The sequence below is a fragment of the Clinocottus analis genome, unplaced genomic scaffold (assembly GCF_023055335.1).
Source record: "Clinocottus analis isolate CAN_PGR_092001 unplaced genomic scaffold, fCliAna1.0.p SCAF_89, whole genome shotgun sequence".
In the NCBI taxonomy this organism is placed as follows: domain Eukaryota; kingdom Metazoa; phylum Chordata; class Actinopteri; order Perciformes; family Cottidae; genus Clinocottus; species Clinocottus analis.
This window is the reverse complement of record NW_027176250.1, coordinates 36,936-52,178: the sequence shown is the minus strand read 5'-3', so window position 1 is coordinate 52,178 and position 15,243 is coordinate 36,936. Positions and strand designations below refer to the sequence as shown.

At 48.3% G+C, this 15,243-nt stretch overlaps 1 protein-coding gene across 1 annotated transcript in view; it reads right to left on the bottom strand.

Moving 5' to 3' along the window:
* Positions 1-12,716: 12,716 nt before the first annotated feature.
* The window catches only part of LOC137780728 (unconventional myosin-VI-like), a gene marked incomplete at its 5' end in the record, with an annotated part of 39,380 nt that continues 36,853 nt past the window's right edge, over positions 12,717-15,243 (bottom strand). Inside the window, 3 exons of the mRNA XM_068568915.1 lie at positions 12,717-12,916; positions 14,134-14,352; positions 15,068-15,097. Coding sequence (XP_068425016.1) covers positions 12,717-12,916; positions 14,134-14,352; positions 15,068-15,097 — 449 coding nt within the window. The remainder of the gene's footprint in view (positions 12,917-14,133; positions 14,353-15,067; positions 15,098-15,243) is intronic.

Sequence of the window (15,243 nt, the reverse complement as noted above, 5' to 3'; positions counted from 1 at the left end):
AACACAACACCTCAGTAGAGGTTCAGGCTCTGCAGCGCCACACGACCTCGCGTCGCCTTTGTGGCTGTGAGTTCATCCGGTCTTCTCTCTGCAGCTCGTGCCGGGAGTCAGAATCCCTTTGATCCACCACGAGGATGAACATTCGAGACGAGCTGATCAAAACATTCAGCGTGAAACACTCTGAGCTCTGAATCACAGAGATAATAAGAGCTCTCTTTCTTTCAGGCCCGGGGGGATCTCCGTGCATTACTCTCTGGTCTTCGAGATTAATTCGCCTAAAATCAACTCGAAGAATTCGGAGGCGGCGCCCGGCGGCCCGGCGTCCTCGCTGGGCTCCGGCCTCAGGGAGCTGGTGACCGAGGCGTTACGCGAGGAGGCGTCGCTGCCCATCGATCTGGACTCGCTCAACTTCCAGCCAGGTGCCGGGCTTTTCCTCAACAGAACCCAATAACGTAGATGGATCTGCAGCATATTAAAACTATCTGAAATGTCTCCAACACGGCGAGCAAATAAATGTGAACGATGAACGGAATTTAATCCAATTCATGCCTCTTAATAAAAAACGCTTTGTGCTTTTCTGACAGGAGAAATCTTCCTGCCGGCACTGACGGCAACCTCGACCGTGGAAGTAGTGAACGAGGTGAGAGGCACAGAGAAGGAGAGTCATTCTTTTATTTCATGTGGTTGGAAATATCGTGAATGTAAAATGTGAAGAAAAGAGTTGAGCGAGTCTGTAACTTACTGAGGATGAAATCATTCACTAGCACGTTTGAAATGGGTAAAAAATAAGAAAATTAATGTGTGTGGGCGTCGAGATTCTCAGTGTCGACGCCACAAAGTAAAGAAACACTCAACTCAGTGTTAGATTAAAACACACATCACTAAAGTCCAGAAATGTATTTAGAATTTCCTTGAAAGTATGTAAATAGAATGTAAATAGTTTAAGGAATTAAGTAATAGGTGAATAAGCAGATGTTTGTCAGAGAAAGTTGTTGAAAAAAAACAGAAAGATATTTGGTCAAACTCCAGTAAATATGTATTTAATAATGTATTTAATATTGGAAGCCTTTTCATGATTATCATTTGCAGGTATTTGCATATGAAGTCATCAGCTTCTCCTCCTGGTAAACAAACTAAACACAAACAAGTGTTGTTGTTCTTGGAAACTTATGCTCTTGAATATCTCGCTGACCTGTTTTGCACCAATTGAAAGCCGGTCGGTATACGAGCGTAGTGGGGATGCGTTCCAGTCCTCTGCGACATGGTCTGGGAACCAGAGGGTCGCTGGTTCGAGTCCCCGCATGGATCGAGTGCAGTGTGTGAACACAGTTTCTTTGAGCCAGACATCGACTCCTCCCTGTGTGTTATTTCCCCCCAACAGGATGGTTTAATTACAGAGACTCCATCCCACCGCGGGTTGTGCTGTTTACAATATATAACCATAAAAGTTGATTTGCATTTACAATTCGACCTATCAAAACGCTCTGTCTCCATTCCCCCTGTAAATGGCATTACATAATTCTTTCTGGAAGCCCCGTTGACAATTCCTCATAAAAACATTCGTCTTCTTATTAAAACATATGGAAATGAATGGCCCTGCCTAATAAAGACTTGCTGACACCGACCCTGAATGAAACAGGTTTCTGGAATACTTTGTGCAGCATGAAACACGACGTCACTGAGGAATCGCCCGTCGCTCCTGTTCAGTGCATTAATCGCCTCGTTCATTCGTCTCCTCCGCAGCCCGATTCGCACAACGAGTTTGAAGTCTCCGTCGACGCGCCAGAAGACGATGAACCTCGGCCGGCGCCGCCGCCGCTCGACCCCTTGGAGAAGGAGAACGCCCTCGTGACGCTGCTCCAGCCCACGGCCGAGGCCACGGCGGCGACCGGCGGCCGTCGCTCCGCGTCCTCGGAGGACATCACCCAGGAGTCGGAGGCAATTTATGTGAGTGAGCCCCGGCCGTCAGACGAGGGGGAGGAAGAGGACGAAGAAGAATTGCCGATCATCACACACGAGATTGAAACCATTCATCACAGCGAGACGGGTGAACTTGTGAGGGACTACATCCCGACGCCTCCTGTGGTTCTGGAGCTGGAGACAGACGCTCCACATGTCAGCCTGTCTCCCAACCTGATATCAGAGGAAGACCTGACTCCCGTCGAGGAGGACCGGGAGAGTCCTGCTTTAGATGTTGTCACCCCGACCACGCAGACATCATTGACCACAGCGTCTGCTGAGGAGGGAGTGTCTGATGTGGGACTCCCAGTCACAACGCTGTCAGGCGTCACGGGCCAGCCGCCCACTCAGCCTGGTGTGATCCCTCGAGAAGACGAGGAAGTTAACGTCCTTCCTGACGAGGAAGAGGCTGAGCCGTATGACCCGGACGAGGAGACGGGTGCACAGGATGTCTCAGAGTTGGAAGGTGAAGTTGAATTGCTGGAGCCAGAGGGAGCGTTGGTGGTGGAACCCGGTGGAGGAGTGATTGAGGCTGCGCAGCCGACACCTGGAGAAATGGAAGTTTATAAACAAGAGGAAGGGAATTTAGAGGTGACAGAACCGGAGCTGGAAGTAGCTGAAGTCTCAGAGCCAGAGGAAGAAGTAGCTGAAGAGGAAGAAGTAGCTGAAGAGGAAGAAGTAGCTGAAGTTTCAGAGCCAGAAGAAGAAGTAGCTGAAGTTTCAGAGCCAGAAGTTGCTAAAGAAGAAGTAGTAGCCGAAGATGAAGAAGTAGCTGAAGGTTTAGAGCCAAAGGAAGATATAGTTGAATTTTTAGAGCCAGAGGAAGAAATAGCTGAAGTTTCAGAGCCAGAGGAAGAAATAGCTGAAGTTTCAGAGCCAGAAGAAGAAATAGCTGACGTTTCAGAGCCAGAGGAAGAAGTAGCTGAAATTGAAGAAGTAGCTGAAGTTTTAGAGCCAGAGGAAGAAATAGCTGAAGTTTTAGAGCCAGAGGAAGAAATAGCTGAAGTTTCAGAAACAGAGGAAGAAGTAGCTGAAGTTTCAGAGCCAGAGGAAGAAATAGCTGAAAATGAAGAAGTAGCTGAAGTTTCAGAGCCAGAGGAAGAAGTAGCTGAAGTTTCAGAAACAGAGGAAGAAGTAGCTGAAGTCTCTAAACCAGAGGCAGAAACAGACGACAGCGTAGTTGAGATTTTGTTTGAAGAAGGAGTCGACGTTTTGCAACCAGAAAAGGAAATAGTTGAAGTTAGAGGTGAGCTCATTGAGGAACCAAAAGAAGATATATTTGATGTGTTGTATCCAGGTCCAGAACCTGAGAGAGATGCTGCAGAAGTAGAAGAGTCAGAAGGAGATGGGGACTTAGATCAGGTGTCAGAACAAGTAGAAGAGGTGGTTGAACCTGAAGGATCAGAAGAAACGTTATCCAAGGTACCTGAGGAAATACTACCTGAAGTACCTGAGGAAATACTACCTGAAGTACCTGAGGAAATACTACCTGAAGTACCTGAGGAAATACTACCTGAAGTACCTGAGGAAATACTACCTGAAGTACCTGAGGAAATACTACCTGAAGTACCTGAGGAAATACTACCTGACGTACCTGAGGAAATAGTAACTGAAGTACCTGAGGAAATAGTAACTGAAGTACCTGAGGAAATAGTACCTGAAGTACCTGAGGAAATAGTACCTGAAGTGCCTGAGGAAATAGTACCTGAAGTACCTGAGGAAATAGTACCTGAAGTCATTGTGGAAATTGTACCTGAAGTCAGTCAGGAAATAGTACCTGAAGTTCCTCAGGAAATAGTACCTGAAGTACCTGAGGAAATAGTACCTAAAGTCATTGAGGTAATAGTACCTGAAGTACCTGAGGAAATAGTACCTGAAGTACCTGAGGAAATAGTACCTGAAGTACCTGAGGAAATAGTACCTGAAGTACCTGAGGAAATAGTACCTGAAGTACCTGAGGAAATAGTACCTGAAGTACCTGAGGAAATAGTACCTACAGTTATTAAGGAAATACTACCTGAAGTCATTGAGGAAATAGTACCTGAAGTCAGTGAGGAAATAGTAGCTGAAGTCAGTGAGGAAATAGTACCTGAAGTACCTGAGGAAATAGTACCTACAGTTATTAAGGAAATACTACCTGAAGTCAGTGAGGAAATAGTACATGAAGTCAGTGAGGAAATAGTAGCTGAAGTACCTGAGGAAATAGTACCTAAAGTCATTGAGGTAATAGAACCTGAAGTACCTGAGGAAATAGTACCTGAAGTACCTGAGGAAATAGTACCTGAAGTACCTGAGGAAATAGTACCTACAGTTATTAAGGAAATACTACCTGAAGTCATTGAGGAAATACTACCTGAAGTCAGTGAGGAAATAGTACATGAAGTCAGTGAGGAAATAGTACCTGAAGTTCCTCAGGAAATAGTACCTAAAGTCATTGAGGTAATAGTACCTGAAGTAATTGAGGAAATACTACCTGAATTCAGTGAGGAAATACTACCTAAAGTCATTGAGGTAATAGTACCTGAAGTCATTGAGGAAATACTACCTGAAGTCCCTGAACTGGAAAATGAGGTGGATGCAGTGATTGTTGTGAAACCCGACGAAGAAGAAGAAGAAGAAGAAGAAGAAGAAGAAGAAGAAGAAGAAGAAGAAGAAGAAGAAGAAGAAGAAGTCGTTGAAGTTCCAGAACCAGAGGATGAGGTTGTAAAATCAGACGAGGACGTGGTGGAGATTTCAGAAGTAGATATAGAAGTTGTCAAATCTCCGTTGCCAGTGGAAGGTGTCGTTGACGAATTGGAACCGTCGTCTGAACCAGAACCAGAACAGGAAGGACATGAAAGTGAAGGCACAGGAACAGAAGATGAGATAGTCCATGCTGAAGAATCAGAAGAGCCAGAAAAGGTTTCAGAACCAAGTGAAGAAGTGGTCGAGGTTGTAGAAGTATCTCCAGAATCAGAGAAAGAGACAGAAGAAGAAGATCTACAGCCAGAGACGGATGTAATTGAGAGCCTAAAAGCAGAAGAAGTGATCCCAGTACCAGAGAAAGAGCTCATGGCCAATTTGGAAACACAACTTCCACCAGAGGCTGGAGAAGAGGTGACCGATGTTTCAGAGGAAGAACAAGAGGAGGTAGTTGAGAGTCCAAAGGAAGCATCAGAATCGGGGGAGGGCACCGTTCACCTTGTACGGCCCACAGAAGAGTCCCCCGAGGTTTCAGAGCCGGCGTCAGCATCGGAAGCAGAAGGTGATGTTCCAGAAACGAATCCAGAGGACGAGACCGTTGTGATTTTAGAACCAGAACAAGAGGAAGACGTGACTGAGCCACCAGCCGGATCCATTAAAACCCTTTCCCCACTGGCCGGCGTGGACGATCTTCACTTTGGAGAGGATACCGTTCAGATCATCGGAGACAACGAGTTCCTGTCACCGGTCGGACCGGACTACCGTCGACCACGTGAGGAAGACAACTTTGTGCCGATCGACATCCCACCTTCGGAAGGAGGTGGAGCTGAGCCTGACCCCGAATATCCCGCCATTGATGACTTTCCCACGGAGGAGGATGTCGGCAGCGTGGAGACCAGCACTGGAGCCCTCACACCAACTGCAACTTCAAAGAGTGATCCACAGTTTGAATCGTCTGCTGGTGTCGTAGCAGGTGAGGAACATGACGACGTGATTAAAGGGCTTTGTGAATAGAGTTGAGCACTACGGAGATAATTAAATATCCGGTGACATGTAAATATTATATGCTTTGGGTTTCTCGCCAGCTTGCCGTTTGCTTCTGTATTACTTTCAGTACTAAAGACAATGTGGTACAATGTAAGAGATCCTTTTATGAGTGTCAGACAATCACTAAGGAATAATATTTACGATTTTGGCTGTATTATGTGTAATACACTCGGCAGGGACATTTGTCTAATTCGTGGAAAGCCTCTGTGACATAATTCGTCCTTTTTTTGATTTGTCCCGACGATTCAAAGAGGTGACGGATCCAGACGCCCCGGACACGTCCGAGGGCCCTGAAGGCGCAGAAGACTCCCCGGAAACAGACGTTGCTGCAACTGCGGCGCCGCCTTCGGCCTCCTTCGCTCCACCTCCGGCAACCACGACGGTCGCGTCTGAAGCGTCCGCACCGAGCCCGACTGTAGACGCCGGACTCTTTGAGGTCGCGGAGCAGTCGACTCCCGAGTCTTCAGAGGACGACGGCACAGAGTCGGAGCCGGCTGTCGTCGTTATCGACGAGGACCTGGAGGCGGCGGCGCCGATAGGAGGCGAGAGCCAAACCGCCCCGCCGGCGGCTACCGAAGACGTCATTGACGAGGCGGTTCGGGACCTGACGGTGGAGCTGGATCGAACCAACGTGGCGACAACGGATGCAAACCGGCCGCCGGCTGAGGGAAGCGGCTTCACGACCGCGGGCGAGGAACGCGCCGCCGTCGGCGTCACGGCGACGCCCCCGACGAGACGCCCGACCACGCCTCCAGTGACATACCTGACCACGCCCTCCATGACCACGGCCAGCCACGGCCGCGAGCTGGTGGTGTTCTTCAGCCTGCGCGTCACCAACATGGACTTCTCCGAGGACCTCTTCAACAAGACGTCTCCAGAGTACAGGTCGCTGGAGAACACCTTCCTCAACGTGGTGAGTGAACAAAGAGTTGTCAGGGATCAAACCTTTAAACTAGAGCCGCTTTGAACCGGAGTAGTTTACAAACTTCCTCCATCTGGGAGATATAAATATCATCCAAGATGGAAGTGGTACCTTTGCCAACTCACTGAGCCAAAGTCAAATCATGACGTTTCCTTCTGAACTGAAGTCCTTGTTGCTCAATCAGACTGCTCGTATGACTGACTGAGGGTCATTCATGAGGTTACAAAGTGAAGAAACACCACATAGATCCTGATTCAGGTCTTACCCACAATGGCCTTCAGGGCTCTCGTGACACTGAAGAACACAACAGCTTTAAGCTTTAAGCTCTAGTTATACAGTTAAAACCAGAGAGGCCGCGTTCATTTGCGGCTTTGTCTTCACTCTGAAGGAGTTTTGCAGAGGATCCAGCATCACGGCCTCATTTCACTACAAACAATGCCTCGGCTGCGTTAGCGAGGCAGGAAGTCGATGCTACCGGTCATGAATGGGAGATGATGGACTGCTGGGAGTCCTGGTTCATACTGGTTCAACAGACCACAGAAAACCTGTCCCAGCTCTCGTGAATGATAATTATGGGTTTGTTTAGTTCAAAAGACAGAAATTGTTTTATTTCACAACTACTCACATTTTAGATGAAGTAGCATCTTTTAATCAGCGTAAATCCTCAGAGGGATGCTCTAACTCTCCTTTTTTACCGCCTGTTTTCCTGTTGGCTTTATAAACGTGTGAATGCAGCTCTGATTATCACTCCTCCCTAAACAAGAGCGTGAATCCAGTCTGTCAGCAGGAAGCCGCTTGCTTTAGTCTTTTGGCTGCTCAGAGCGAATCCTTCCAGAAGAAACCTGAACTGACTTTTCCTTTTTAAAATTTAGATCACACAATTACAAATGATGAAAACATTTATTTATGTAATTACATTTAATTATGGATCCTTGTAAAGACGAGTTGATGATGTTGCGTTGTTCGCCCGTTGGGTTACAGCGATGTGTTTTATTGAATTCTGACGTTGTAAAGGGAACTCGTGTCGGGTTTAGTGGAACCTTACGGTCGCAACGGCAAGTTTACCGAGTTATGTAAGTACTTAAACATAACGCTTACTTCTGAATATACACCACAGGTCTCTTCTCACGAGGGTTTAAATGAAGCTGAACAACCACGTGGTTGCAGAGATAATGAAGTTTCTGTTTTTAAAAACAAGATTCTTTTCTTTTTTGTAAAAAAGAGGCGCTGGGGGGGCTTTGGTTTTATCAGGTGACCATCAGGTGACTATCAGGTGACCATCAGGTTGATATCAGGTGACCATCAGGTTGATATCAGGTGACCATCAGGTTGATATCAGCTGACCATCAGGTGTCTCCGGCGTCGTTCCTCCGGCGTCGTTCCCCTGAGGCGACGTGGCAGTGAGCTCTGCTCTGCTTCCTCAGCTGCTGCCGTACCTGCAGGCCAACCTGACGGGCTTCAGGAACCTGGAGATCCTGAACTTCAGGAAGGGCAGCGTGGTCGTCAACAGCAAGGTGAAGTTCGCCACGTCGGTGCCGTACAACATCACCGAGGCTGTCCACTGCGTCCTGGAGGAGTTCTGCTCCGCCGCCTCCAGGAACCTGCACATCCAGATCGACACCCGGTCCCTGGACGTAGAGCCAGGTGAGTGCACACCTCTGGGACCAGAACCTTTGGGACCAGAACCTCTGTAGACATTACACACAGAGCAGGTGAGACCTGGACAGAACCTCTGGACCTCAAAGCAGCTCCAGTATGAAGGTAGATTTGTGTCTTTTTTACCCGAGCAAATTTCTTGTTTGTAAGTAAATAATCACGAAATTTTTACTCTCAATTTCAAAAAATTGCTCTCTCTCTCTCTCTTTTTAAAAAAAAAACGCTCTCCAAAAATAATTTGCTCCCAAAAAATAAATTGCTCTCCAAAAACAATTTGCTCATAAAAAAAGTTCTCTCAAAAAAATCACTTTCCAAAAAACAAATTTCTCTCAAAAAAAATTGCTCTCAAAACTAAAATTTGCTTTAAAAAAAAAAATTAAAAATTGTTCTAAAAAAGAAATTTGCTCTAAAAAAAAAAAAAAAAAAGAATTTGCTCCCCCCCAAAAAATCTCTCCAAAAAACAAAATTGCTCCGCAAAAAAAAAATCTCTCAAAAAAAATTACCTCTAAAAAAAAAAAAAATTGCTCTGAAAAAAAAAGCTCAAAACTAAAATTTGCTCAAAAAAAGTTCTCTCAAAAAAAGAAATGCTTAAAAAAAAAAGAAGCTCTCAACACTAAAATTTGCTCTCAAAAGAAATTTGCTCCCAAGCCCCTCCCTCCCCAAAAAACATTGCAAAAAAAATTTGTTTAAAAAAAAAAAGCAGCGGGGTTGGGCCATGAATACTCATCTTCCTCCTCCTCCTCTTCCTCGCAGCCGATCAGGCGGACGCCTGTAAGTTCCTGGCGTGCGACGCGTTCTCCCGCTGCGTGGCGAGCGGCCGGCTGAAGGAGGCGCGCTGCGTCTGCCAGCCGGGCTTCCTGTCGCTGGACGGCCTGCCCTGCCGGAGCCTCTGCGACCTGCAGCCGGACTACTGCCCCGAGGGCCAGTGCCTCATCCAGCCGGGCCGCGGAGCCGTGTGCAGGTAACCCTGAAGCAGCACTCACCTTTACTAGTGGACTGTAGTGAACTAAATTAGACTACAATGAACAATATAAAACTATAGTTCACTTGTTAAATTTTGTGAACTATAGTTCACAAGTTAAATATAGTTCACTATGGCTAAATATAATTCCCCATAGCTAAATATAATTCCCCATAGCTAAATATAATTCACTATAGCTAAATATAATTCACTATAGCTAAATATAATTCACTATAGCTAAATATAATTCACTATAGCTAAATATAATTCACTATAGCTAAATATAATTCACTATAGCTAAATATAATTCACTATAGTTAAATATAATTCCCTATAGCTAAATATAATTCACTAGACTCTGGCTAAAGGCGTTGACGTGTTTTCTTCCGCCAGACATCTATTTGTCTAAAGTACTGCAGTACTTCAGAGCTCTAGAGTACTGCAGTACTTCAGAGCTCTAGAGTACTGCAGTACTTCAGAGCTCTAGAGTACTGCAGTACTTCAGAGCTCTAGAGTACTGCAGTATTTCAGGGCTCTAGAGTACTGCAGTACTTCAGGGCTCTAGAGTACTGCAGTACTTCAGAGCTCTAGAGTACTGCAGTACTTGTGTTGTTGGTGTACGTTCTGTGTTCTCCTCCATCGTGCTTACTAGAAGCGGTTCTGCTCTCTCGTAGCCGGCGGTGCGTTCAGGTGCTCGCTATCTTTGCTCTGAATCTCTTCGGTGGACACAAAGCGCGAGCAGAGAGTTGCCGTCGCTGCACTTTCGCTTTCACACCTTCATTTGTCTCTTTTCATAGAGATAAAGACGGCGCCCCCCCCGCGGGCCGGGCCGCTTGAGGAGATGTTGGATTGGACGCCACAGAAGGTGAGGCGCTCTGCCGGCGGCGAGGAGGTGAATCACACGTGTGTTCTGCTGCGAGGAGGAAGAGGAACCCTGCAGCCTGACATCACATCCTCTGTAGAAGCAGCAGCTCCTCTTCATCAGAAACATCACAGACCCAAAGACAGAAGCGAGCAGACTTTACACATTTATTCATTTCTTCATAACTCTGCAGCTCCAAATTGTGACAGAAGACTTCTGTTCTGAACGTTTCATGTCCAGTAAACTCATCTTCATATTAACAAGTTCATACACGTAGAGACCGAAGAATCTACACGGCAATGAACAAACGTTCATGACTTTAAACCAAATGTTCATGACTTTAAACCAAACGTTCATGACTTTAAACCAAACGTTCATGACTTTAAACTAAATGTTCATGACTTTAAACTAAATGTTCATGACTTTAAACTAAATGTTCATGATCAAACATTGTGTGAAATGTGTGTGTAAACAGTAAAAGTGATAAAATGTAGTATTTAAACTAACAATGAGGATTCAAAGCATACAGTAAACCTTAAATGACATTTAGGGCACTTTGATAACACTCGTCTTCATCGCGCGCTGGCGACGAAGACGAGTGCGGATCGGCTGGATATTGATCCACCCGCGAATGTTTTTGTACTCTGTGTTTGTGTAGACATGATGATGTCATCACAGGTGACAGGACGAGGTCATCACAGGTGACAGGATGATGTCATCACAAAGACCTCTAATATGACGTGTAATTATTTTCTTGTATATTTTATGTAAATAGACAAAATGTTTTCTGCTTTTGAAAAGATTGGATTTTTTTTCTTTTTTTAAAGTGTTAAATTGTCATTTTTAATGTTCAGTCTCACAACCAAATAGTTGAAAATACAAAGCGTGTTGAACAATAACTTCCACCTCGTCGTTTATTCACGTCTCTGAAAGAAGGAGCCGGGAGGCCAAGGACACGTGGAATGCTTTTTATTCTGTTAGAGATCAGCGTTAGAAAAGTGACACGAAAACCTCCCGAGGAACAATTGTGATGACAGGAAGTGGAACGTTAACAGACAGGAAGTCACCTGGGACCGGGTTCTGATCACACGTGAACCCGACTGGATTCTTTGAAAGGTGAGAAAACGGGTTGAACCTGAACGCACCACACTGTTTAGTCTCTTTGGTCCTTTCTCCGCGTTCAGGAAGAGAACACAACCCGATCCGGATCGGCTGAGAGACGCCTTCAGGCGTCGTCTTCGTCGTGAGGAGGAGAGCGGGGAGGAAGAGGAGCAGGAAGCTCAGGAGCCACCTGGGCGACTTGGAGGCGGAGCTTCACGGCAGATTGTCTTTAAGCTCGTACCCGTCAGAGGAAGCTGCCGAGCGTACCGGACAGGTCGGGTTACGAGCCGCTCCAGCCTTCGCTGGGTGTCCCCGCTGTAGCCTGCTCTGCGCTAGCTCACCGCTAGCTTTCTGGGTCCTGAAAGCCAGCGCAGGTAGCGGTCCTGCTACCTTCGGTGGTTTTCGGGGAGCTAACGGAAAGCTAATGGCTTAGAGGATGAGACGTAGCAGCAGCAGCGCTGGCTTGCTACAGCGGGGAGCTAGCAGCAGCGTTAGCTTGCTAAAGCGGGGAGCTAGCGGGGACAACAACCGCAGGTAGCAGCGGCTCGTCACCTGGTGACAGTCGAGACGTCGGCGTTCAGTTCAACGCGGAGGTTCAGGAAACATTTCTGCCATCAAACGATATAAACAAGTGATTCTTTTAAGATTAATTACACCGTGAAGCCGCCTCGAGGGAATCTCAGCGCGTAAAGACCAGAACTGGCAAAGATGCTATGAGGGGCCTTGTTTTGTGTGATCTGGTGTCAAACATCCCGCGAGGAGTTGCATAATTATTTCACATTTTCTGCTTTGTTAATTAATAAAACGCCAAAAAAAAACAAGAAATCACTGAGCGGAGTTACTGCTCCAAGAGGAAACCAGAGTTTTCTCTCATTAGCGTCGCACATCAAATCACACGGCGAGAAGAAAAGAGGAATCACGACATCAACAAATCAACGAGGTCTCCAGTTACATTCGGTTTGGAAAGACAAAAAGGTGAAATAACCAAAAGCATCAGCCAAGAAGTGGCTTGATTCTGCGTTAGCGGCTTCAGCAGAAGAGACACAGCGGCGCTGTGAGGGAGGAAGCAGGAATGCAGAATCACAGGAAGTAACTTCTTGTTTGGGGAGGCAGCTTTTGAACAAAGAAATACAAATTATAATAACAATAAAAAGTCCTACTTGTGGCTTTTAAAACCCTGTTAATGAAAGCAGCAGTAAGGCCTCAAAGTTAAGACTCGCACAACGTGTTACAGGGATCAGAATTCCTTTTGGGAAAACCAACCAGATGTGATAATTTAGTAGGATTTTTCTGCATAGGGTTCAATGCTAAGCTCCGCCCCCCTTCCACCCAAACCCCGCCCCCACCCAGGAACCGAAAGCCAAGCGATAAAGAAAAAAAACACCACCGGAGGAGGAACAAGAGGGAGAGAGAACGCCGTCCGCTCATCCGGATCCGTGTTGTGTAGCTGCTGCACTCGTCCCTTTGTTTGCAGTGAGAAGCCCCTCCCCCGAGAAGCCCCTCCCCCGAGAAGCCCCTCCCACCGGCTACTTGAAGGCGCTCTGCAGCATGGCCGTGGCGTAGGTGGGGCGCGCCTGCCGGCTCTCGATGGCGCCCCGGAGGTACTGCGTGCCGCCGCAGCGATCCCAGATCTCCTCGAACTGGCGGGGCAGGATCTCCGCCCCTCTCTTCCGGGACAGACCCGTCTCCTCCAGGCTCAGCTCGCACATCTCCATGTCGTCCTTCCCTGGAACGCCGGGAGAAGCCGTTACTTCCTATGGAAAGCTTTCATGACATATTATACCATAACTTTCTATGAGAAACTTTAAGATGTTGTCCTGAGTATGAAGTGATGCAGGACAAGAAACACGTCAAAACACAGCGACCTCCAACGTTTCTACGCTAGCGGCGCCTCGTCCTGTAGCGGCGCCTCGTCCTCTATAAACGCCCCCGTCCTCTAGCGGCACCTCATCCTCTAACAATGCCTGGTCCTCTAGCGGCGCCTCGTCCTCTATAAACGCCTGGTCCTCTAGCGGCGCCTCGTTCTCTAGCGGCGCCCCATCCTCTAGCGGCACCTCATCCTCTAACAATGCCTGGTCCTCTAGCGGCGCCTCGTTCTCTAGCGGCGCCCCGTCCTCTAGCGGCGCCCCGTCCTCTAGCGGCGCCCCGTCCTCTAGTGGCGCCCCGTCCTGTAGCGGCGCCCCGTCCTCTAGCGGCGCCTCGTCCTCTAGCGGCGCCCCGTCCTCTAGCGGCGCCCCGTCCTCTAGCGGCGCCCCGTCCTCTAGCGGCGCCCCGTCCTCTAGCGGCGCCTCGTCCTCTAGCGGCGCCCCGTCCTCTAGCGGCGCCCCGTCCTCTATAAACGTCCCCGTCCTCTATAAACGTCCCCGTCCTCTAGCGGCGCCCCGTCCTCTAGCGGCGCCCCGTCCTCGTCCTCTAGCGGCGCCTCGTCCTGAAGCGGCGCCCCGTCCTCTAGCGGCGCCCCGTCTTCTAGCGGCGCCCCGTCCTCCCCCCTCGTTGCTCTCGGCGTGCGTCACGCAACATGGATCAATGCGCTGCACATTCAGCCGCATCGTGTTCTGACGAGAGCTGAAAGCTGCCGTCCTCGTGGGAATAGTTCACAAATCCCGATCGATGAATCACGAGAGACGGCCGACTGCGAGCAGAGCGACCGGCAGCGAGGGACCTTCATGATGAAGAGATGACGATGACGATGATGAATCAAGTCAAGAGAGACTCTGCTGGTCGGCTTGAAGAAACATTTGATTCATTTTATTTATGTCGAGCGTCAGAGTCTCAACATCTCCTTCTACCTTCCTCCCTCCCTTCCTTCCTTCCTTCCTTCCTTCCTTCCTTCCTTCCTTCCTCTAAACAGGGTTCATGACCAATGGATCTGACCAATGGATTTCCAGGACTTTTAACCAAATGTCCATGACTAAACCCAGCCTAAACTCCCCCCCCACTGACCTGCCACCAGGACGATGGGGTGCTTATCCGGGTGCAGCTCCATCTGCCGGGCGATCCAGGGCCCGTCGAAGTGAGCGTACCACCAGCCCTTCTTCTTGTTCTGGGGGTCTTTGTACTGGTCGCCCGGCCGGATGAACGGGATGCGGAAGTATCGCTGCTGCCGGTTCATCGCCACCTCGTACTGCCGCGCCGGGATGGGCGGGCCCGGGTTCTGCTGGGCTGCAGGAACAACAACAACAACAACAACAACAACAACAACGTCAGGCGTCTGCCCCCGAGTGACAGCAGGAGGCGGCGGCCATGTTTACGTGCAGCCGGGGGAGTGGGAGGGAAGGACGGCTCAAGCTTCACCTCGTTCCTGCTCGCCTGAATGGTGATTAAAACTGAGACACCAGTTAGCCAGCTAGCTTAGCATAAAGACAGGAAACAGGAGGAAATTCTGTCCAAATTCAACAAACTCGTCCAGCTTTATAGCTCACTTATTTTATCCGTTGTTGTTTTTTTTCCAATTAAAGTAAAAATGACTTTAATTTTTATTGTCGAACCCAACAGGACAAGACAAGACCGGACTAGAACGGACCGGACTGGATTAGACCGGACTAGACCGGACCGGACTGGATTAGACCGGACTAGACCGGACCGGACTAGAGTGTGAGTGACAGCGGCCTCAAAGAGGAACCGTTTGATGGATTTGAGTCGAGATCTGCACCCGGTGCAAAACAAAATGGCGGCTTCCTGCCTCAGAGTCCCTCCACCTCGCTCGTCCTGAGCAGCGCCCAGAAGAAGGAACCAGAGATCCCAGTTAGGAGCAGTGGGAGGAAGAGGAGGGTTAGTATGGAGGAAGAGGAGGAGGAGGGTTAATAGGGTGGAGGAAGGTTAGTGAGGAGCAGCTGTGCTGTTAGTCGCCTCTCAGCGCTGGAGGAGAAACACTTACATGCTCTGACCACAGGAGGAACAACATGACCTGGAAGTAAACATGACGTTACACAACAGGAAGTGATGCAACACGAGAGGATGAGAGACACATCACATGATAAGAGATGAAGAGGAGGAGGGCGAGAGGAGGAAGAGGAGAGAGAGGATGAATCAATATTAGTTATGTTCATGTCT